Below are 22,344 nucleotides of genomic sequence, written 5' to 3' on the forward strand. Positions count from 1 at the left end.
AGACAGTGGTGGCGGTTTGCATGTTTAAATGCTGTTCGCACATCATTCTTTCCTGTATTGGCAACTGTTTTTCACAAAGAAACCTTGTCTGCAGCAAAACATGGAGCGCGTGTGTAGTAACGCCATGATCCAGTACCTCAAGTCTCGGCCGGCCCCTTCGAGCGAGTCAGTGAAACGCATGAAGCAATACCTCCGAGAGGACCTGCCACCTCACCCACTCTTCCAAGGTGGGCTGCTCATTTTACCTTGGAGAGAATGTCTGTGATGATCTATAAATGCTGCTGTGTGGGTAAGCTAAGTGCTGGGGCATCATTGCCTTGGTCACTAATGGGGGCCAGAGACTTATTAATGAAAATTGATAGGGTCAGCCCTACTAATAGCAGTGCTTCCTCTTGGTAAGGTTCATTGAAATTTAATCTGCACTAGGGTTTCCCATGCTAAGCTCTGGAGAACAGAAGGATTTCATCAGCAGCATCTCTAAGATCTTAAAGCACCCTGTAAATATGTGTTCACCACTTGCTGAACTATTTGCCTCATTACTTTCCCTTAATTCTTGAAGTTTTTAATTTGGTTATCTTTCTTTTTGCCTTATCCATACCTGCCTACCCTCCCGAATTGTCTGGGAGCCTCCCGAATTTTGCTCACATCTCCCGATTGTACGGACGCGACCTCAAATCTCCCGAAAAGTAGTCACCACACAGCACAGCGGTTTGTTTTTTTTTTTTTTTCGTTCTGCTTTTTTTTTACGCCCCATCACTATAGCCATATTACGCCCTGTAATATAACCATGTGAGAAAGCAGTGCGGGAGCAGTTAGTCACCAACATGCACCTTAAATCATGGTAGAGGCCATCGGCACCACCACGAACACGAGCAACAGACGGGCGTTGCCATATTAGATTTTCTGGATTGGCTCGTCTCTGGCTGGCTCACACGTTTTTAGCAATCCAATCGTTAATCGATCGTGAGTGCACTACGCTTTTGGCTTTGTCAGGTTGTCGAGTGAAGTGCGGAATGCCCAACTACTCTTTTTTTCCCCCGAGTTTAGTTAGAGTGATAAGTGGTGCTTTCATAAGCCAAGAATAAGTACTTGCAAGTATTTATGATATCATACACAACTGACTTTCCGTGCTTTGTCGCTTTGCGGAGAGGTGACAAGCATGTACTCTGTACCACGCTGTTTCGCACGGTGGTAACATTTTTTTTACCCCCCCCCCCCCCTTGCACGGCAGTCTCCCGAATTTTCACGTTGCTAGGTTGGCAGGTATGCTTCTCATTTGGCTGTACATAGGCATCATAATCCCTGTTGAATGAACACTTACATGTTATCATACATCCAAGCACTGAAAACGTTTGGTAGTTGCAGTTGACATACAACTGCTAGTCCTTTCACTGAACGCCAGATTGAACATGTGCAGATTTAAGCATCATAAAGGTATTGGTTTCACTATTGTTGCTGTGTAATGAGCCTTCACAATTTAAATGGCTGCATTTGGCTGTTCATTGAGGAATATGTGCAAACAGCCTTATTTCGTGCATAGGCTGCTTGCACTATCAGCTGTCTGGGAAGATAGAAGCCTCAGGCTACTGAAGGCCCCAGCTCACTATGAAAGATTTTGGAACTCCCTTGAGGTTCAAGCACATTTGCACTAAGTTGCCTAATACAGTGGAATATCGATGATACGAATCTCACGGGGTCACGAAAAATATTCGTATTAGTCTAAATTCGTATCATCGAAACACAGTTAAAACTAGCCAAATTAAAGAGTCGGAGGTGAACTCACTCAGGCACACGTACGTAAGAAGCATTTACAGTATAGACCACTTATAATGTAACCATTTATAGTGCAGAACTGGCTACAACGCGGCCTTTTCCGACTCCCATTTACCCTCCCATAGAATTCCATGTATGTGCATACCGCTTACAGTGCAGCCGCGTGAGACGAAATACCGGTTATAACGCGGCTTCCGCGGGAAAATCTCGTCGACAAGGGCGGTAGCGAGCACACTTCTCAACGAGGTGCGCCTACCTATGGGAGAGGAGATCAACGAGGGCGATGCGGAGGAGGAGCATGAGACGTGGAGCATGAGTCCAAGGGCGATAAAATCGTCGCCGCGCACCGTATGTGCGAGTGAAAGCGCACGGGGGATGTGCGCCTTCATGGAGAGTGATCGCACAGCGGAGAGCGCCACCGCTTCAAAGTCTTCGCGCTGTCGCACCAAAAGAGAGTGGCCGGCCGTCGGTGGGGCGTAGCACGGCCGTCGGTGGGGCGGCGTTTATTCGTATCAACCAACACGGGTCGAAAATCGATTCGTAACAACTGTTCTCTAGCACGTTGCAATGTAATGGGGCCCGGCCGGGACCACAGAAAAATTTGTATCATCGGGAAATTTGTATTAGCCATGATTGTATCATCAAGATTGTGCGCAGGAGCATAAGACATGGAGCAAATGAAGAAAAAAAAAGTGGCAGCGTGATGCGGGTGCATGGTGGTTGCCTAGGCGACGGAGAAGCCTTTTTCTTGGCTGCTTTCTTATCAGCGGTGCACTTTGCACTGAATGCAGCTTCAGTTTCTGTGCACTCGTTGCGATGTGCGTCGTGAATATTGTGCGTACGATGCTGTCAGTTTAAGCAGTGTTCCGCAAATTTAGTTCACAGCCATTAGGTTTTATGTGCACTTGTGAGCGTCCGCCGTTCGTAGCAGTGCGAGCACATACAAACTTGATAGGAATTTGTAGTAGTTGCTACGGCTGATCACCCGTGCCACCAAACTTCACTTCGTGCGCGTTATTGTCAGTTCAGCCCGTGCGCATGATCGCATGCATAGTGTCTATATGATCGTCGACGGGTACGAACATATGAAGGGCGAGCTTCCCGCCGCGGCATGCCGCCCGACACACCCGCCAGCTAGGCCTAACCAGCGCGCCTCGTCGGCAACCAAAGTTGGGGTTTGGTGCCGAGTCAATGAAATGCTTTGCAATGGCTGTACAGCTCATGAAAAACGGAGAAACCACCTTGATAATGAAAGTGAGGGCACGAGCAACACTACAATGGCGGCAACTTGGTTCGCGGTCGCCATGTTTTCGACACCGTGCACACGTCGATCAGTTTGAGAAATCGGATGAGACACTGTACTGCGTCTGAAATTTCAGTCGCCGTCGTATGCTTTTACTTTGTGTGCTTCATGCAAAGGCCGCGGGTACGTGGACATTAACGTTTCAACGTTCGTAAATTTAAACGGATGCAAAACTCCCAGTCGCACGCTTAGGTTCTCGGATACGCGCGGGTGCAGCTGCTTGATCTATATGTTTTGCATATGTGCAGGCCTTGAAAATTGTTCATTTGGTTATATAGTGAGGTACCGTTTATAGTGTAGCTATTCGCGACTTCGGTGTCTTGGGTTATAAGCGTTCTACACTGTATGTCAGTGCATTGTGAGCAACTCACAAACTTAAACAGATGTCAATTTAAACAGCATCAACATTGGTGATCTGAGATAGCAGTTGAAGTGCATTGGTCATCAGTTGCAAGAATGGTATAATGCCACTTCAGGCAGGGTATGCAAAAACACTGCCGTGCCATGAGTGCAAAGTTATCACACAGAAAAGCACTAATGAAGAACTCAACAAGTGGTGTGATGGTGTAGCGCTCTGGTGCAGGCACCAGTCTGTTCAATGGCTTGGATGAATCTGAGTGCATCATAATGAGGGCAAGGAATGATGTGAGGAAGGGGCACATTTAGGTGCTCAATGCAGCTAGGCACAGTTACTGTGAACTCTTGTGTAGGGGCTGCACCCCAAATATGCTTTTTTTATTTGGAAAGAGTTATGGAAATCACCTGTGTACTGACATGCAACCCTCCTTCCTAAGTGTGCCCCGACTGTGTAAAAGGCTGAACTATCTCTTCACAGTTTTGGCATGGTGCATAGAGGTGTTTCACGCTGCATATCGGGCTCCTCTTCAGTCTGGTCATTGCTTTTGCAGTTGATAAATGGTTAGCAAGAAGATCTTTGCTTTAAAGCGTAGACATCTTCGACGTGCTGCGGCTTGTCGTGTTGCACTTTCTAGCCGTGGCTACGAGTTTTGTGCAACGTACGCCACTTTCCATAGGCAGTGCCTGCTGCTGCACTTGGCCCTGGGTGCATGTGCGCCCAGATTTTACACACCTCGTATGTATATTTCTACAGCAAACTTTCATTGCCCCTAGGCCACGCAATACATGTGCAGACACTATAAATTGTAAATTACGTTCAGTGCAATATCCTGAGACTGCATCTAAGGTTGGCTTCACCTATAAACCGCGTGCTTCTGCTGTTAACCGAATTCTCGCCGCTACAGTTCTGCGCTTATGTGCCAGCAGTAACGAATGAAATAGCAAGTGAAGCAAGCACGTCTGTTTTTCAAAGCAGATATGCATTTATGTATTTGCTTTTTATGCTCGTTTATTAGCCACACCCAAGAAATTCAGGCAGCGGTTACACAAGAGCATACTGTCTCTAGTCATGCTGGCACTGATGTTTAGCAATTTAGAAACTTGAGCTGAATCAATTTAGCCAGAGTCACCTTTTCACTGCTGTCCTTTTGAAAGAAACCTGCACATTAAAGGGAGCAACTCGACTTTGTCACTCAGCGTAGCTGCGGTTCTGTTTAATGCAAAAATTAGTAGTTTGTGTTCGTAACTTCTGTTGTCAGTGTCATGCATAGCTTGGCTGCAACAGTGGCCAAGACGGGCACTAGTGCTATCACGGCAAAAAAAATTAAATTACTCCATTGTCCCCACTACGCTGCAGCAAAGGCCGAATTTACCACAGACTCTCGAATTGCCACTGAGGTAACTGCTCTTTTTTGCCATTTCTCATCAGCCAAGTCAGTGGAAGAAGATACAAGAGCCAAACTTCTGCAAGGCATGAAGAAATTCAAGCCAGCCAGTGTAAGTTCACTGCGTGTATTGCATTTATTTTAGTTTTAACATGAAAATTTTTTATAGCCTCATCATCCCCCAGCTTGTACGCAGCGTTGGCGAGTTCAGTTACTGTTTCGGTGTGGAGAGAGCAGGACATTTTCGGTTGTCTAGTTTGAATCGGCAATGCAAATCGTTTGCAACTAGTTAGTAACTATTTCGGGCCAGGATATATTTTCAACCACACCAATGCGAAGGGAATTCCTTAGTTTGTTCATCACTCATGTACAGCGACGAGCTATGGCAGAACAAATCACTGCCTCACCAGCTGGCGGACTGCTTTTGTAGAAAGTGCCAAAATGTAGCTCAAAGTGCATCAGTTTCATTTCAGTTTTTGTGTATTTCATGCATTTGCTATTTACAACGTATCCTGGCCGCGGCGGCCGCATTTCGATGCAGGCGAAATTCAAAAACGCTTGTGTGCTTGCGTTGCACGTTAAAGAATCCCAGGGTCAAAATTAATCCGGTGCCCTCCACTACGGCATGCCTCATAATCAGAACTGGTTATGGGACGTAAAACCCCAGAAAGAATAAGTATTTACAACGTGTGTCTCTCTCTCTCTTATCTACAAGGCAAGCCCATATGACTCACTCCAGCAGATTCAGAAGGAATAGCTTTAGGCTTGACAAGCATTGGTGTTTGGCCTTGTCAGTAAGACATGCTTAGGATTGTATCGAAAACGAGCACAACCACTTTAATGCTTGTATGTTTCCACTTGCTTGACCCTGTTGTCAATGTGCTTCAACAATCCTAAACTTTAGGCTCTTCCCCCTTTTTTAATTTTTATTTTTTGTACTTGTCCTGACATACACAGTCGCCGCAAGCACTGCAGTTTCATCCGCAGTGCTTGTGGCAAGTAGTAGTTTCATTTTAACTCAAGGTGTGTGGGCCGCACAACTTCAGAATCGCGTCATCACTATCGATGATCACCTCAATCAGGCGCGGATCCAGGGGGGATGTCCGGATGTCCTGACCCCCCCCTCAGATTTCTGCTTCGCCCCCTCGCTGACAGGGGGATGGCCCTGTCGCAAAAAAAAATATGGCCACCAGCATTCTTCAAAAGTATTTTTCACGAGTACCAGTGGTATCAGCCATGTAGAAGTAAAGCTAGCTCGCTCACAAGCTTAGTTGTATTCCGTAGGGGTGTGGTGTCGCGAAGTTGCCGTAGTTATTTTTTCTCATGAACACCTTGGACCTCCTGGCGCCGGCCGTGCCTTACTCTTCCCATCGGTGGCGTCGAATGAACGATGGGACGTGCCTTTTGCCAAGCACGCAGATGTCCGCGCGAGCGCCTTCGCAACTGATCAACTCAGTTCCCGATTGGGGTGTCATCGGTTGCCTCATTGGCTGCCATCGGTTCCGCGACCAACCTGCTTAATGAAAGAGATCTCTCGCTGAAGTGTTCATATATAAATAATAACAACTAACAGCTAAACTAAGAAGTTCGCATAGGCAACTTTTTTTTAAAACTGTAGCACTCAGTGTGATCACTGGTTTTGGCACGTAAAACCCCAGAAAGAAGTGTGATCACAGTTACACGTTGACAATATCCAGTACGAGCACAGTACGGTTCGTACGCTACAAGTTTTTCATTGTAACTTCGCAGTTTTATTGTAGTACATTAAGCATAGGAGGCTCAAAGCCGTCGGATCCGTTTATCTGAGTGGCCGTTCTCGCGGAGCGGGGCGAAGCCTCGAGCAGCGGCTGCGAAGTGGGGGAGCGTGACGTCAGCGGCCAACGCCAGCGCGCGGGCGTTGGCCGCTAACCACACGTGGTTAGAGAAACGGGAGCAGATGCGCGCCTTGTGTAAAAGGATGACGTCGCGTGGGAAGCAAAACATGTAGACGCTGGCTCGCGCTCTCGGCTACTAGGCCACATCGTTCTTGTAGGTGGCGTCGTGAGTCTTCTTCATACGCGGTAATTCGCATATCGTAAACAACCAGCGTAGTGGTTGCCGCGTTGGAGCTCCAAAGCAAACGAAGTTGTCTCAGCCGAACACAAAGAATCTTCTTAAGGAAATCAAGATGTCCCAACAGAACTCCAAAGATGGACCCGTGCTTACGCATTTATAACAAACCTGCGACAGATCATCCCAAATTTTATTTTAAGAAACAATACAGGCTAGATATACCGGGTGTTCAAAATTAAGCTTTATGGTGTTCTTGAAATTAGGCACTGGGAGGCACGTAAAGACCACCTGGGCAAATAAGTTATGTGGCCAGGGGGACACAAAGTGAGATAATAATTATTGCTGTCAGCAGCCGAATATTACCTAAAATTGAATAATTATTTATTTATCGACTGCAGTAAGTGTGTATGTTTGTATTGAAAAGTTAGAGGCAGCCGTGTTTCTACACAGTTTCACTTAATAGAATTCTTCTAGCATGTCTATTCTCCGAGATATCCAACTCCAAATTTTAATTGTCGTTCGCATGATTACGCATGCAAGAGAGTGAGGATTGGCGCAAAGCTCCTCCATGATGTGACGCGGCTGTTGGGTGCGGCGTTTAGTCTGACAACGCGGCGGAGGCATTGGCAAAGATAATAACTGTCCCCCTTCCCCTGATGGCTGGCGCAATAAAAGAAATCGAAGAACCCGTAACCGTAATCGAAGAACCCGACCGCGCAGCCTGTAAAGCTGGCGGCAGCTGCCATGCCGGGATAATGGCGCGAGCGGAGAAGCCGGAGGGCAATGCGCGTGCGTAATGGTGACTAGACGACCGGGCATGGTCATTTCCTGGGCTACGCAAATAAAGTGACTGTTGATTTGCAAGTATTGTAAGTTTTATTGAAATCAAAAGCAACAACTACACCATCAACAACAGAAACCTTTTTAGCTATGCTAACGAATATTTCATATATACTGCCGTTTTAAGTTTGATGTTGTCATGCACGAATCTCATGACAACACTTCACCCATCAGGATGTCAATGCCCTAAAAACGTTCAAAATGCCTCCCTTCCACAGCAACGCAAAGCATAAACCACTCCCGCGTCGATTCCATAACTCTTCGCAGTACGACAATAGAAATTTGGAGTCGGATATCTCGGAGCACGAACACGCTAGAATAATTCTTCCGACCGATACTGTGTAGAAACACTACTGTCTCTAAGTTTTCAATACAAACATACCCACTTACTGCAGTCGACAAAAAAATAATTGTTCAACTTAAGTGAATTCGGCTGCTTACAGCGATAATTATCCTCTCACTTTGTGCCCACCTGGCCACATAAGTTATTAGCACAGGTGGTCTTTGCGTGCCTCCCAGTGCCTAATTTTAAGAAAACCATAAATCTTAGTTTTGAACACCCTGTATTATCAGGCACAGCTGCCAAGCACATGGCTGTATTGGGTAACGTCCTTTTCCTTTATGCTCGGAGAAACCGATATCTAGCTTCGCTATAGGGCTTCTTCCTCTTTCTGGGGTTTTACGTGCCAAAACCAGTTCTGATTATGAGGCACGCCGTAGTGGAAGGCTCCGGATTAATTCTGCCAACCTGGTGTTCTTAAACGTGCACTACAACGCAAGCACATGGGCGTTTTTGCATTTCGCCTCCATCGAAATGCCGCCGCCGCCGCCGGGATTCGATCCCGCGATCTCGTGCTCAGCAGCGCAACACCTGAGCTGACTGAGCCACCACGGCGGGCTACAGGTGTTGCTCTAGCCGTATAAAACGCGGGTTTATTGTGAGCAGAAACGGTGCATTTCGGTTAATGAGAAAGGCTACTATCATCATCATCATCATTGACAGAAGCTGACCCCCCCCTCAGAAAAAACCTGGATCCGCCCCTGACCTCAATAGTAACCACTGTTTCGAGCACAGCAGTTGCAGTAAGCAGAAGTTGTGTTTTGACTCAGTGCAGTGTGCACGCGCGGTGTCACAAATACAGCGGAAGCTGTCGATAATAAAGAGCAATTTTATCACATCGGGCACTCTGACATCAAACCCACCAGCTACATCACGATGGACGGACTATCTGCTGCCAACCAGCTGAATGGCAAAAAAAAAATAGAAAAAAGAATCGGTATGTGCATGCACTAATGGAAAGCATGTCTTGGATGAAGATGCAGGTCTTGCACCATGGCCGCACTGTGAAGGAAGTCGCGAGGCCTTCGCCATGGCAAGCACTTATCAGTCGCAAGGTGGCGAAGAATTGCAGCCTTTGCACTGCTTTTGTGCAAAATAGAAACAGGATTTGTGGATTCATTCAGTAAATAAATGCTTGTTGTAGTAAGCATTTGTTTTGTTGATAACCTCAATAATTCCTCTTGATAACCTCAATGATTCGAAATGCTGGTTTATTTGGATATTTTTTTCCAGTCCCATGAAATTTGATTGAATTGACGAAGTTTTACTATATCATCAACTTTTGTCTGTCAGTATCATTAGGCAGTTTCAGTGACGCCAACTCCAACCTCAATGTTCGCACCGGTGAGGATGGCGATTGAGAAAGTGATGACTGTTGTGAAGAAACCCGTGATCATTCATCGCAGTGTAGTCTACTTTTGTTATGCTACCAGGGGATGAAGATTCAGTGCATGCATTGACTGTACTTTCGTATATCTGTAGTGACAGTATGACAGTAGTTGAAATACAGAGTGACCAGGTCATAGGCAAGTGTACTTGTCTATGACCTGGCCAATGGGTGATTATGGTGACTTCTGTTGGCCACTTCTGGAATGAAGTCACTTATTTTCTGGTGAATCTGATATTTCAGACTCCAGATTATTCCGACTTTCGGCAGTTCCCGTCGATTCCAAATTATCCATTGGTGACTGTTGTGAATGGAACACTGGATTATTTTTTGTTGCCATACTGAATTATAACCAGTTTGCTTCGGCCTTCACTGGATACCAGTGAATTGTGGGTTCTTCCTTTGAAGTCACTTACAATGGAGCAAATGAAGCATTCCACAAACAAGAATGTTGCGCTAATAGATACTTGTAGTTTCCCATTCTGTTGCTGTGCAACCACTGTGGGACATGCAACTGCTGCTTGCTCATGGCATTTCTACATTGCAGACCATCTTTGAGATCGGGAGCACGGGCAAAAGTGCGGCATTTGCGGTCATGAAGAATAAGCGGCGGAAACACGACAACCTCATTGAACGACTCTCGGTGAGGGCAACTTCAAAGACGGAAGAGGACAAGCCGGCAGCCAAGCATAGCGATGCCAGCAGTTCTGCTGTAATGGCAGGAGAGGAAGAAATAGAGGTAGGCTCTGTTTATTTTTGCTTCTTCTTCTTTCTTTTTTTTATCATTTTTTTGGGGGGGTTTTGTGTGCAGTCTCCACATGGTTGAGCTTTTAACAACATAAAGTATGGTTTTCCTTTTCCAAAGTTGCATTCGAGCACGTACAGTCGCCTATCGATAACTTGAACTCAGCAGGGACCGCCTAAAGGTTCGTATAATCGGGAGTCCTAAGTATGATGAGTTCGCCAGAAACCATGCGTCTTCATTCCACGAGTGCGGAAAAGTGTTTCAGGGCCCCTTTAAGAACGCCTATTTTTGCTAGCTTTTTGTGAGGCAACTAGTACTTGTATTTTGTAACGTAATATTTTGCACATAGGCTGTTCTGTAACTACACCATCTGATTGAAACTCGCCTTTTTACGTGGTCCAAAATAATGTTGCGGTTCAGCTCCTGCCGATTATTTTTCATGTAGCCGGTGGTAATCTTCTGCCGTTCTCTTCTCCCGTGCAGAAAACCTTCGCAACTGTGATCAGCAATAAGACCAAGGTGCCCAGCAGGAAAGGTGCTAAGCGCAGTGCAGGCTCTGAGCCAGCAGCTGCCAAGAGCAAAAAGGCCAAGCCAGCCTCGTTCAAGGATGAGGAGTTCTACATACCCCACTTTGCTTCAGACTTCCACTCAGAAAAGGGGTGAGTTTTAAGGAGAATTATAATGTTCCGGGGATAACTTTCTTTTTTGCATTTTTTTACAACTAATATCAATGTGAAACGTATGCCCCCTCCTGCATGGGCTGAATTGGCCTGCAGTATTTTGACATTGATTCTCTGCGCTTTTTGGTCATGCCTTGGCACCTTATGAGGCCCTTCCTTTCTTTACTGAAAGTACTATCATGATCACAGTTAGCAGGAACATGGGAATGCATGCCATTGCGTAGTATCAGCACATTCTAATGACTCTAAAAGCACATTGCAACCTGTTTCGAGGAGCTAACAATGAACGAGATAGTAAAGAAGCGTATTAACGACCTGACATCTTCAACCAGCTCTGTATTTATTTCCTTTGCCATTATTGGCATTCTTCTAATGCTGACACTTATAATGGCTTACAAAAGTTCAATTAGGTCAAAGACTTGAATATGCGTCTGTATTCAAGAAATCCTTAATCTATGACACTGACTAATCATTTGAAATTTCTATAGAGCAATGCAGGTTGTTTTATTTTATCCCTGTACAGCAGGCAAGGCGGTGTGCCTCTTGTGAACGAGGTTCTCTATCTTCAGAATTTGGCTAATCAACACTCTCTTTATGGTCTTATATTCTTTCATAAGTTGTAGTATTATAATACACCCATCATAAATGTTTGTGCTGTTTACTATCCACCCATATACAGTTAAACCTCAATATAACGAACTTCAATATAGCAATATTGAATTTAATATAGAACTCAATATAACGAAGTAGTTAACTTTTTATAACTTCTTGCCCATAGAACACGATGTACTTGGAACCTCGATATTAGGAAATTTCACTGCTGCCGAGAAGGAATGTCAAGGCAATAAATAGAAACTTCCATGGGCGCAGATGGTCAAATTGCATGAGGCTGCTTCTGAATGCACTTCTCAATTTGCGCAGTGCGCAACAGAGAGTGACTGCAAAAGCGGAGCACTGTGGTGTTCCCTATAAAGTCCAAGTGCAGTAAGATTCTATCACCACCCCGCGCACCGCGTGCTTTGGGTGATATGGAAAGCGTGCGAGGTTGAGTCGTGACGGTTGGTGACTTGATGCATGCCGTCTTCCCGCGTGAGCATGTGAAAGGGTGAAGGGAGCAAGTGCACGCTACTGTGATCAAGTGCACCCAGGGGGGGGGGGGGGGTCATAGGTTGGCGTGTATCTATCTCCTTTTCTGGCCCGGGGCTATGCAGCCTGTGCGCCCTCTTATGGAGGTAATCTGCCAAGGGTGCAAAGACTGCCCGAACTGAGGTGGCCGTGTACGCTGTCTCCCTGTGCGCTTATTGCTGGAGGTTGTGTAATCTCAAGTTTCGGAGACACATTGAAGCGATAAGCAGACAAAGCATTCGCTCCCCGCTGCCAGTGCTTTTCACGATAATGTCGTCCCATGCTATCGGTCGCGGGGGCGGAGTGGACATGAAAGCTTCGCTGGCTTTGCTTTGTATCACCGATGTGAATATATCGTCAGCATGGCACGAAATCATACCCTAAAAACCCGAGTATAATACGGACCCGCATATAATATGAGGTGTTATCTGGGGATAGCAATAACGAAAAAAAGAGTTTTCATCCGCATATAGTGCAAGCGAGGAAAACCCACAGAAAGCATTTACAATCTAATCTCGTTAATTCGAACTGACGCTGTGGTCCCATCAAAGTTATGTGTATTGCTATGGGCGAAAACGGCCGGTAATGCGAATGCGAAAGCACTTGCGACGGTTAATTCGAACATACGGCGCACCGACAATGCCCTCAGCAACGCTCCAAATCACGCGGCGGCGCCTCCGACCTGCATTGCTCCGACACCGCCATAGAGCAAAAGCTTAAGATAGACCCCTCAACACTACGCGGAGAAAAAGAAAACGAAAAAAAAAAACGCGGCGGCAATTTTACTCTCAAATAGCGAGGTCACCGTTTCACCGTCGCGCCGGAACACGCTTGTACGAGCCGACGTCTCGGTCAACTCCCCGACAACGGCAGAAAATGAAACTTCAGGGAAAGGGCTAAGTTATCGCTGCGCCGGCAAGAGCTACGGGGGAGTTAGAGGGATGGCGAGGGGAGCCACTGCCACCAAAGCAACGGCGTTGCCAAGGCCAAGTGCGCTTATCTGCCGCCGTTGCAACCATAGAATAAAGAACCAACTTTGCAACTGGGATGTCATCCGAGCCGTGAACACTGCCCTCGGTGACGCCGAAGTGCCGCCTTGCGGCGCAATTTCCGATGGCCTCGGCAGTTAAACTAACTTTCTTTTTATAGGCAGCTGGGTACTACTTTCGCAGTGCCGACATCGTGCGAGATAGACTAGCGAACGTGCCGATTCTTAGCGTGGTCAAAATGTCGCCCGTTGAAAGCAGCAGCCTACCGACGCCACCGCAAGATGGCGGCTACTCCGCTACGAGCCTTGATGATGATAGCAGTGAGCGAAAACGAACCCGAAACTGCAAATTTTACGCTGAAAACTTTGGGATCTGCATATAATATGAGGCAGAAATTTTACATGGTAAAATTTAGAAAAACACCTCGTATTATACGCGGGCTTTTATGGTATTTTTGGTCACTGACTCTCAGAGATTTTACCTGCCATGGTATTTTTGGTCACTGACTCTCAGAGATTTTACCTGCCATGGTTGCTCAGTGACTTTGGCATTGCGCTGCTTAAACTGTAGTGGCTCATCTAATGCCTACCAGTTAGTGCGCATACCGTGATCACTTTTTGTTGTGTAGAGGCTAACTGCGCTGCTTCAACTTGTGGTGTGCCTGACTTGAAAAGTGATGTGCCTCAAAAGATGTTCCACTTTTATGGAAAGTGCAGAGGTCAGTGTGGCAGATTCCACCATCATGCATGCACAGTGGGGTCTACGATGCGGATAAGCATTGGAAATGCACGAAGGCGCGACGGTGGCCCCAACAAAACCGACGGACACGCCTCTACGACCTAATGCCGCCAACCCTACTGCAATAAACGTCCTCACCTGTCTGCTTAGCAGCACATGTGGCATAGTGCATGATGGTATTGGAAGCATACTGCACGCATTAATAGGCGATAATTCAAACTGTGCCAGAGTACTCTGCCACCTGCTTTGAGTGGGGTCGGTCTGAGTCTACATTGCTCTCAGAAACAAAAGCCGGGTCGCGGTTGGTAGGTGTGGAAGTGGATTGTGCATGGGTTCTGTGGTAGTAGTTTGTGTGAATGTCACAATGAGCGTTGCTGTGTCCTGTCACCTTCCAACACTGTTGTGCAGGCTGGAACTGGAGAAGACCTTTGAGCAGCAGGCATCCCAGGCAGTGCTTGACCTGACAGGGGACGACGACAAGTACCTCAAGCAGCAGAAGAAGGCCCTCAGATGGTCAGTGGAGCATACCTCATGGTTGCCTTCCTTTATTAATACCTTGAATGCAATGACACTTCAGTGACTGTAAAACACTTGTTATCATAGCTCTTTAAGTAGCTCTTTGGTGTTTAGTGCCCATCCTATCTCCTTCATGTTGTTGTTTCTGTTTTAAAGCAAAGCTTTCTTTGCCTCTTCTTTCGGCTTTTACACTGCTGCTGTTGCCGTTTAGCACACCGCGTCTGGGGGTGGTTGAGAGTGTGTATATGCATGGCAGGAGCATGACACAGAGGTAAGGCGACGTCAAAAATTCGTTTGGGGTCTACTAGAGCGTTCCAACGTGTCGCCACAATGACCTCTGGAGCTCTTGGGTGTCGCCACAATACTTTCCAGACTGCTGTAATTACGTGTGAGCCCCTGAACAAGCACTGCAGAAGCTGTAGTGCTTATCTTTGTACTCACGCACAACGACAGTCCAGGAGGGATGTAGACAGATTATTCTGGTAGAGAGGAGGCAGAGAATGGGCAGAGCCGACACAGTCACGAAACGAGCGACAGCCTTGCCATTCTTCACTCGTGACAGCTCGCATACATGGGAAGTCCGCAAAAGAGAGGAAAGGCCAAGTCAGAAAGCATTGCCTTGTTTGCGGTCCCTTCACTAAAGGAAACACTACCACTAGACATGGCAAAAGTTGCGGACAAATCGGTTAAATATACATTCAAGGTATGGTACGATGAGGTACAGTGAGTTTCTGCTGCTTCTGAAAAATAAACTCTGTGCAAATTTGTTTAGTGGCCAACTGACGCTGGGCATGCAGTCGCAAAGTGCATTAAAACACCGCCGTGTCAAGACGACACTGCGCAAGCGGGCGCCCCGCAAATCAACACTTCTGTGCCCGTCGCGGTAGCTTAATGGCTGCAGCTTTGCTCGAGGTCGTGGATTCAATCCCGACAAGCGGCAGCCGCATTTCATCTCTGACGAAATGCAAGAACGCCCATGTACACATGGCGTGTCTCATAATCCGATTGTAGTTTTGGCACATAAAGCTCCATAGTTCAAATAAAGTTTAACACTTGTGGCGCAATGTGATGTGCCGTGTAAGGCAATCACAAGGCTAACCTTCTCGGAAGCTATAAAAAATGGCACAGGACGACGCCTCAAGCAAACACGTCCTGCTGTGTGTTCTGTGTACTACGCAGACAAACAGAAGTGGTGCACGCAAGCCAATGTTTAACATCAACTCACTACTCTCATATTGCACTGAACGCTGTAGGACTTTGACATTCACGGTCACCATCACCGCCAATTACCGTCGATCAACGCAAACAGGTAAAAAAAGCTTCACTTACATTGATTCCCACAGTGCATGGGATCCGCATATTTTTTTAGAGGCACGGTAAATATGTCAAATATTGTATTTAGGCTCATTATCTTATCGGGGCGTATTATGCTATGGCATGGGTTCTCAAAGTGGGTTCCGCGGAACCCTGGGGTTCCACGAGCCACTGAGAAATTTTTTTTCCGTGGTCCTGCGCTCGACAATTAAGTGGCTAAAATGGCAAACAAGAGGTGTGCTCGATCCAGAGAACATCCATTAGCCATGCCCGAGTGTAAAAAAGCACATCACGGCACGTAACGGCAGTGCGTGAACTGCGCAATAAATCCGCAAGCAGCTTGTAGCCACCCAACCTCCGAAAACGGGCAGCGCGCCTAAGCTTTCGCACTTGAATCTCGGAGGCCGTAACTTACCAACATGCGCATTTCTCCCGTATGTAGGTAGGGTAGGTGCCGATAGCGTGCGCACTGACGTATACTTCGGAGGAATAAAAAAAAAATTAATGCACGGAGCACCACAATTGCGCGCCGCGAAAGAGCAAAAACGGCGCTAGCGTCCAAAAACGAAGCGGCGCAGTCCGCATCGCCATGGTCCTCAGCGGCGATCGTACGCGATACGTGACTGACCGCAATGCCGAAATGCTTTGTGTTTATTTGTGCCCTCAAAGCCCTCATTGTTGCGTTAATCGCTGCGCGTAAAACCACGTTGGCGGCTAGCGGCTTGCTTCCATAAGTGCGTAGTCGCCATCTGTGATCGCGTCGATAGCCACCACGTCCGCAGCGGTTGCGGCAAACAGTGGTTTCGTTTTGACTCTGTGCGCGCGTCGGCTGCGTACCAACTTTATTCTATGTGCGTGCCCTCACAACTGCGGATTCGTGCGCACTTGTTGAAGCAAATGGTAGTTTCGTTTTGACTTGGTGCGTGCGTCGGCCGCCTGCCGTTTGAACCGCAAGGTCGCCGTCCATGATCGCGTCGATAACGACCGCAGTTTCGTCTGCAGCGGTTGCGGCAAGCGGTAGTTGCGCTTTGACTCAATGCAAAAATGTCAAAGATTAAGAGCACCGGCTACATCGCGATAGACGGACGATTTGTTGGCGAACAGCTCACTAGCGAAAAAAAATGTGGTTGATCCCTCTTATATAGGAATCGGTATAGAACACGAAAGTGAAACGTGTCTTCACAGAAGTAGTGTAATGTTTATTGCACATTGATATATAATGTCTATTGGTGTTTTGTGGCTAAAGTGCCCTTAGGCGTTGATGCACCCACGCTGACGCCTGGTGGCACGTCTCCTCCATCACGACTACCAACGTCGATGACCATGAGCAACCGTCGTGCATATGGAAGCTGCACTACGCTGCACACGCTAGCACAACGCGAAAGACGAAGCACGTAACTGACAAACTAATACAACGCGCAAGACAAAGCACGTAACTGAATCGTCACCGAGTCAAATCAGCGCGTACAGCGCGTCGTAATTGCAGCCTCCGCGATCAACTTCAGAAACATTTTCAGAGCTAATTGCGGAGGCCACGCTCCGCTGTGCTGAGTACGGTGAACGCCACCTAGGTGGCGTTGGTAGTGCTTCTTGATGCCAGTGTCCCTTCGAATGCTGGCATCGAGGCGTCGTAGTGCTGAGACCACCGAAGCGTTCACTGTCGGTGCGCGTTAGTGTCATAATGCAGTACTTCTCTTTTCTGCTCGTAGGCGGCGGCACCGCCCCGAGCACGAGCGCGGGTACACGGAGGAGTGTTAGATATATAAGGCGCGTCTGTGTAGCTCTCTGCAAATGCGTTTGTGGCGCAATGGGTTAAACGCTCGGCTATCTATCGTCGCGGACCGAGAGGTCGTGGGTTCGATTTCCAAATTTTGCATGTTTGTGGAACTTTTTCTTCTGGTTTCTTTCTTTGTATTATGTTCGTGTATGTTCGTGTGACGTATTTCCGTGACGGAAATACGTCAGTGAAGTCTTGGTGGACCCCGGCATAAAACACTTTCGTGTTAAAAAATAACCGAATGTGCGCGCGGTAGTGATAAGCGTGTCTGCAGATGACGCGCGCCGCGGCTGCGCTGCGAAGGATGTTGCGAGGCCTTCGCCGCTGCTAGCTCTTAGTCATGAGAGGACAAGAATTTCAGCTGCCTCACTGCTTTTGTGCAAAATAGAAACAAGATTTGCTGATGCATTCAGTAAACAAAAGTGTGTTGACATAGTAAGCATTCATTTATTGTTTTCTTGATACCCTGGATAATTTGACAGTTGTTTGATTAGGACATTTTAATTCGGTTAATTCGAGGGGGGGGGGGGGGTTCCGTGGTGCTTCATGGAGCTTAGCAGGGTTCCCCGGAACGAACACGCTTGAGAACCCCTGTGCTATGGCATACGTGGCACAGAGTGCTTGCAGGAAATGATCCACGCAGTGTTCCCTTTGTTTAGCAGCGAAAGTGCTGTTTTAGTAGCTGTCAAATCTTTTTGTGTGTGAATTCTTAGTCGATTTTAACTTATTTCTAGTCGACTTGCAGTATCGTTTTAGTGAAATGTTCTGTCTGCTTCAGGCAAAACGTCAAGTTATTCCTATGGTTCACCTTTAATAATAGTAGATATGTTGCACTGAAATGGTTGTTTGTATTACTCTTCTTGCACATTTGATATTGTAATATATGGAGCGTTTCTTAAGACTTATTGATAGGCACTTGGCTGTGAACCTATTATTATACTGTATACTCTTTTGCGAGGGCTGCAGGCTTCCGTCATACCTTTTGCAGCAGAAATGTGGTGCCCATTTTTAGTGCGCAGTTACAATGTTGTAAACTTGGCTCTTTAAGCTTTTTTTTTAATATTTATTTATTTATTTGTCAGATGCTGCCGGCTGCCTTTTGGAAGCCATGGCAGGAGTGGGTACACCTATTTCAAAAAGAATAATATACAATACAGTCTAGAATATTCTAGTTGACAAAATTGATAACAGCTATTGCATAAAAATACTGAGAAAGCAGCTATGGCTGAATGACAACTGGAGGCGAGCACAAGAAAAAAAAGTACGCAATCATTTGTACTGCACAAAACTCGTACTTTCACGAAATGGTAGTTTTTTTTTTTTTTCAGAGACAATACTGCAGCACAATAGCGCTGAAAAAAGAAAAAAAGCATGAAAACATTTATCTGTTTGTAGGCATAAGCCATAACGCAGAAGGGCTATTTCAGAATGAAGATAACAAACAAGACTCCCGAGGTTAATTGAAATCATCTAAAGGAAACATAAGGGAAAGGTAAACAAGCAGTAGCTATTTAGAAACCGATACATCGGTACAGGGTTAGGTTCACGGAACCTTTCCGCAAACGCGGAAAGGTTCCATGAATGTACCGATGCATCAGTATAATGCAGCTTGCCACAAGTGCAGTCGACTTCCGTTAATTCAACCCTGATGGGGCTGACAAAATAGATTGAACTATTTGGTAGATCGACTTAAACAAGATCCAAGTAAAACACTAAAACACACTGTTGATTCATTTGGCAGTATTTACCCGATCCTAATACACCCCCGAATCAAATTTGTGCCCTCTTTCTGTGTTCAAAGTAAACCTAAATAAACTAAAGTAAATGACATTCAAGCTCCTAAACAATGTAGAAATATAACACGCACCTGATTTTTAGCAAGAAAATTTATTGCATGATGGTAGCTGGTTTCCTAAAGTCAGCTTTAACATACTGTGCTTTTACAGTTAGCTTTGCTGCAGTACATTCATGTTATGCGGCAGCAAAGCATACGAACATGCGAAGGCGGTTTTGGTTTCAGTTTCGTGTCCGCGTGCTCCGTGCAGGCAATTTGTGGCCCAATTTTCTTTTTAAAAATAGGTGCGCATTAGAATCAGGTAAATACCGTAATCAAACATTCTGAGGTATGTTTATTGCGTAAAACTCTTCGTAGTGCGTGCCAAAAATAGCCGTTTTTGACAAGAGATGACACACTGCCACTAAAGGCGTCGCTATCGGGATCACAATAGGGTTCAAGCGCGCGTATGCTGACTGGTGAAGTTCAAATTATCTGGTGAAGGCCAATTTTAGAATCGAAATAATGAAAGTTTGGGCCCGTAGAAATGCATGGACGCCAGTCGGGAATTTCAGCCGGAATTGAATTAACTGGAGTCGAATTATTGGAAATCTACTCTATACAGTAGAACCCCACTGATATGTTTTTCACGGGACCGTAAAAAAAAAAAACGTAAGAGCCAGGAAAAAGGAAAAATTGAAAAATGGGAGTAGTGTTGAACTGCTCACAATATTATTTTAATTCTTATGTCTGAAAAAAAGGTCGTAGTTTCGCCTGACAGCCGAAGTATCGATTGCGATAGCAAATTAGTAGACAGCTATACAAAGTAAGAATAGTAGTTTTATCGTTCGTATAAACTTGTAAACATTCGCTAATTAACATTATTATTATATTAACAAGCATGGTGTCAGTACCCACAGGCAAACATGAACACATCACACTTGACGAGCGCGGCCACACGCTGTCAAACGCTGGCGTGAGGAATTTAAGCGCCGCTGCAGAAGCGAGCGAAGTGACCTTCGTGCTGTTGTCTATCGCTTCAATGCAAACTGAGCACCGAGAACGCACAGCGTGCACAAAGCTACGAGCCGCCGACGCACCTACACTGCGTAGACTCTGCCCCCGACGCAGATCGCTTTCAAGATACGGCCGACGCGCCGCCGCGCAGTACGCAGTTGATGCCAGAGCACAACGCTGCCTGCTATCCCTCCCCCCCTCGCTCCCTCGCCGGTGCCTTGAGCGCAACGGAAGACGGTGTGCTTCCTCCCTGCTTTTCTTTCTTTCGCGCGCGAGATTTAGATGCGGTCGTCGGCTTCCCTCGCACGCTTTCCTCGCACATACAGCATACGGTGCGCGGTGACGGCGTTATCGCCCTTGGACTTTATACGGAACATCTATGAGCCAAAACCACTTTTAGGGCCGCAACGCGTCATAGACACCATCTTGAGATAGCAAATACGGATCTCAAGGGCCATACTTTTGCTGGCAGAAACCGAAAATACGTCTTCAGTGTCGCCCCTGGCACTTTGGGCGGCCAATGCCATCGTCAAGTAACCAAGCGACATGAAAGGGCCGGCGCGGGGTGGCAGTTCACAACGTATGGTGCGGGAACGGTCCCACAGTTGCGACGTAACAGCGGGGTTACCAATGAATTGGGTTCTATGGGAGCTGTGCCGGGATCCGGCCGAAAACGACGTAACAGCCGGGAAAATGCAACACCCGGGAATGTAACAGCGGGGTTCTACTGTAATGAAAAATCAAGACTAAAATAAAATATCTGCTCCATAAAGTGACTAGAATTGAACTTTTCCTTTTAAATGCAGCAAATTTAATTCAATTCAGCTGTTACCAAATAAGAGCGTGTCTATTTCTGAGGTAAGGTAAGGTAAAGGGAATGATATGCATTTCGCATTTCACCTTTTCAATATTTCACACTCCTTTGTGCTTTTTGTTTTGTTGCACATTACAGGGACCGAAAGAAAAAGCGCTTTGTGCGCGATGACAGTGACCCCAAGAATAAGAAAATTCGAACAGAGAGTGGTGCCTGGATTCCAGCATCGTATAAATCGGATGTGTATCCTTTCTCATTTTGTGTACAGCCTGCTATTTTGCCTGCCAGACTACAGTAACCGCAGGAACGCTTGCAGAGTAAGCACATAGTGTGCAGTGGCAGCCATGTTTGATGTGAGAGTTGGTTGCATGTAAGAATCTGACTTTCTGTGCGCATTTTCCCAGCATGCATTCATTTCAAGATTTGATTTGCTGAAGTGGGCTTTATGGCTCAAAGTGCAGACATTTTTTGTGCTATCTGTTTGTTCGGACTGGAAGAACTAGCGTAGTATTATCATTGTGTACATGAAGGTATTGCAATGCAGATTAACAAGAGCAGACAAACACTTGTCCTGTCTTCTGTTTTCGTCTGCTCTAGTAACTGTGCAGCACAATCATTAAAGCAAAGCTTTCTTTGCCTCTTCCCTCACTGTTCAGGTGGCTGCTCTCTTGCATAGTTGGCTGGTGCCGGGCAATTGTGCAAACCAGTACCGATATACAGTCGGAACCACTTATAACGATCTCCAATATAACAATCTATCGGTTGTAACAACCACATTTCAGTGCATTTATGTTTTTCCTTCTCTCCCTGTGGTAACTGCTTCCATTTACAGCATGTGTTTTTTTTTTTTTTTTTATCGCCATATTGCTACAACAAACCCTTTGAACCCGGTCACGGTAAAAAGAGGGCACACGTGAAGTGCCAAAGCATGGAAGCACGACCAAACTGGGGGCAGAGCAGCGTGTGCCCCACTCCAGTCCAACCACAACGATAATACGCCTTCAAGATGAGTGAGCGACCGCCTCGCGCGGATTTCGGAAGCCGCGAAGGAGGTTACGCGTGGTCACACGTTTTCAAGGCACACTTCCAGAGCTAAGGAGTGCCACGCACAGCATAAACAGAATGGCGTGGGGCGTGCACTGGCGCATGCGCCAGTGCCACGACGGCATCGCTCTCGTTTTTGCGCAATTGTCCATGCAGCACCATGCGCATTATGCCTGGTCCAACAATTTGGAACGACTACCTATGTCTTTCCACCGTAGGAACAGCGACCGCTCAAGCGTTCCTGTCGATGCGGCCCGAGTCGGCGAGAACACTGCACCACGCTCTGCTGCCATGCACTGTTGCGAATTATTGGCGGTTACTACGCCGTTATCAGGAGATCACGGTTCGATGACGCGTCGTTTATGTGTTACAGA

The 22,344-nt window shown here is 46.6% G+C and overlaps 1 protein-coding gene across 1 annotated transcript in view; it reads left to right on the plus strand.

The window, feature by feature from the left end:
* LOC119450670 (ATP-dependent RNA helicase DDX54-like) overlaps window positions 1-22,344 on the plus strand; it is a 42,674-nt gene that overhangs the window by 11,034 nt on the left and 9,296 nt on the right. Inside the window, 6 exon segments of the mRNA XM_049666130.1 lie at window positions 95-227; window positions 4,863-4,930; window positions 9,985-10,176; window positions 10,666-10,841; window positions 14,123-14,227; window positions 21,065-21,169. Of these exon segments, the coding sequence (XP_049522087.1) occupies window positions 95-227; window positions 4,863-4,930; window positions 9,985-10,176; window positions 10,666-10,841; window positions 14,123-14,227; window positions 21,065-21,169 (779 nt within the window).

This window comes from Dermacentor silvarum, chromosome 4, assembly GCF_013339745.2.
Source record: "Dermacentor silvarum isolate Dsil-2018 chromosome 4, BIME_Dsil_1.4, whole genome shotgun sequence".
NCBI classification, from domain to species: Eukaryota; Metazoa; Arthropoda; class Arachnida; order Ixodida; family Ixodidae; genus Dermacentor; species Dermacentor silvarum.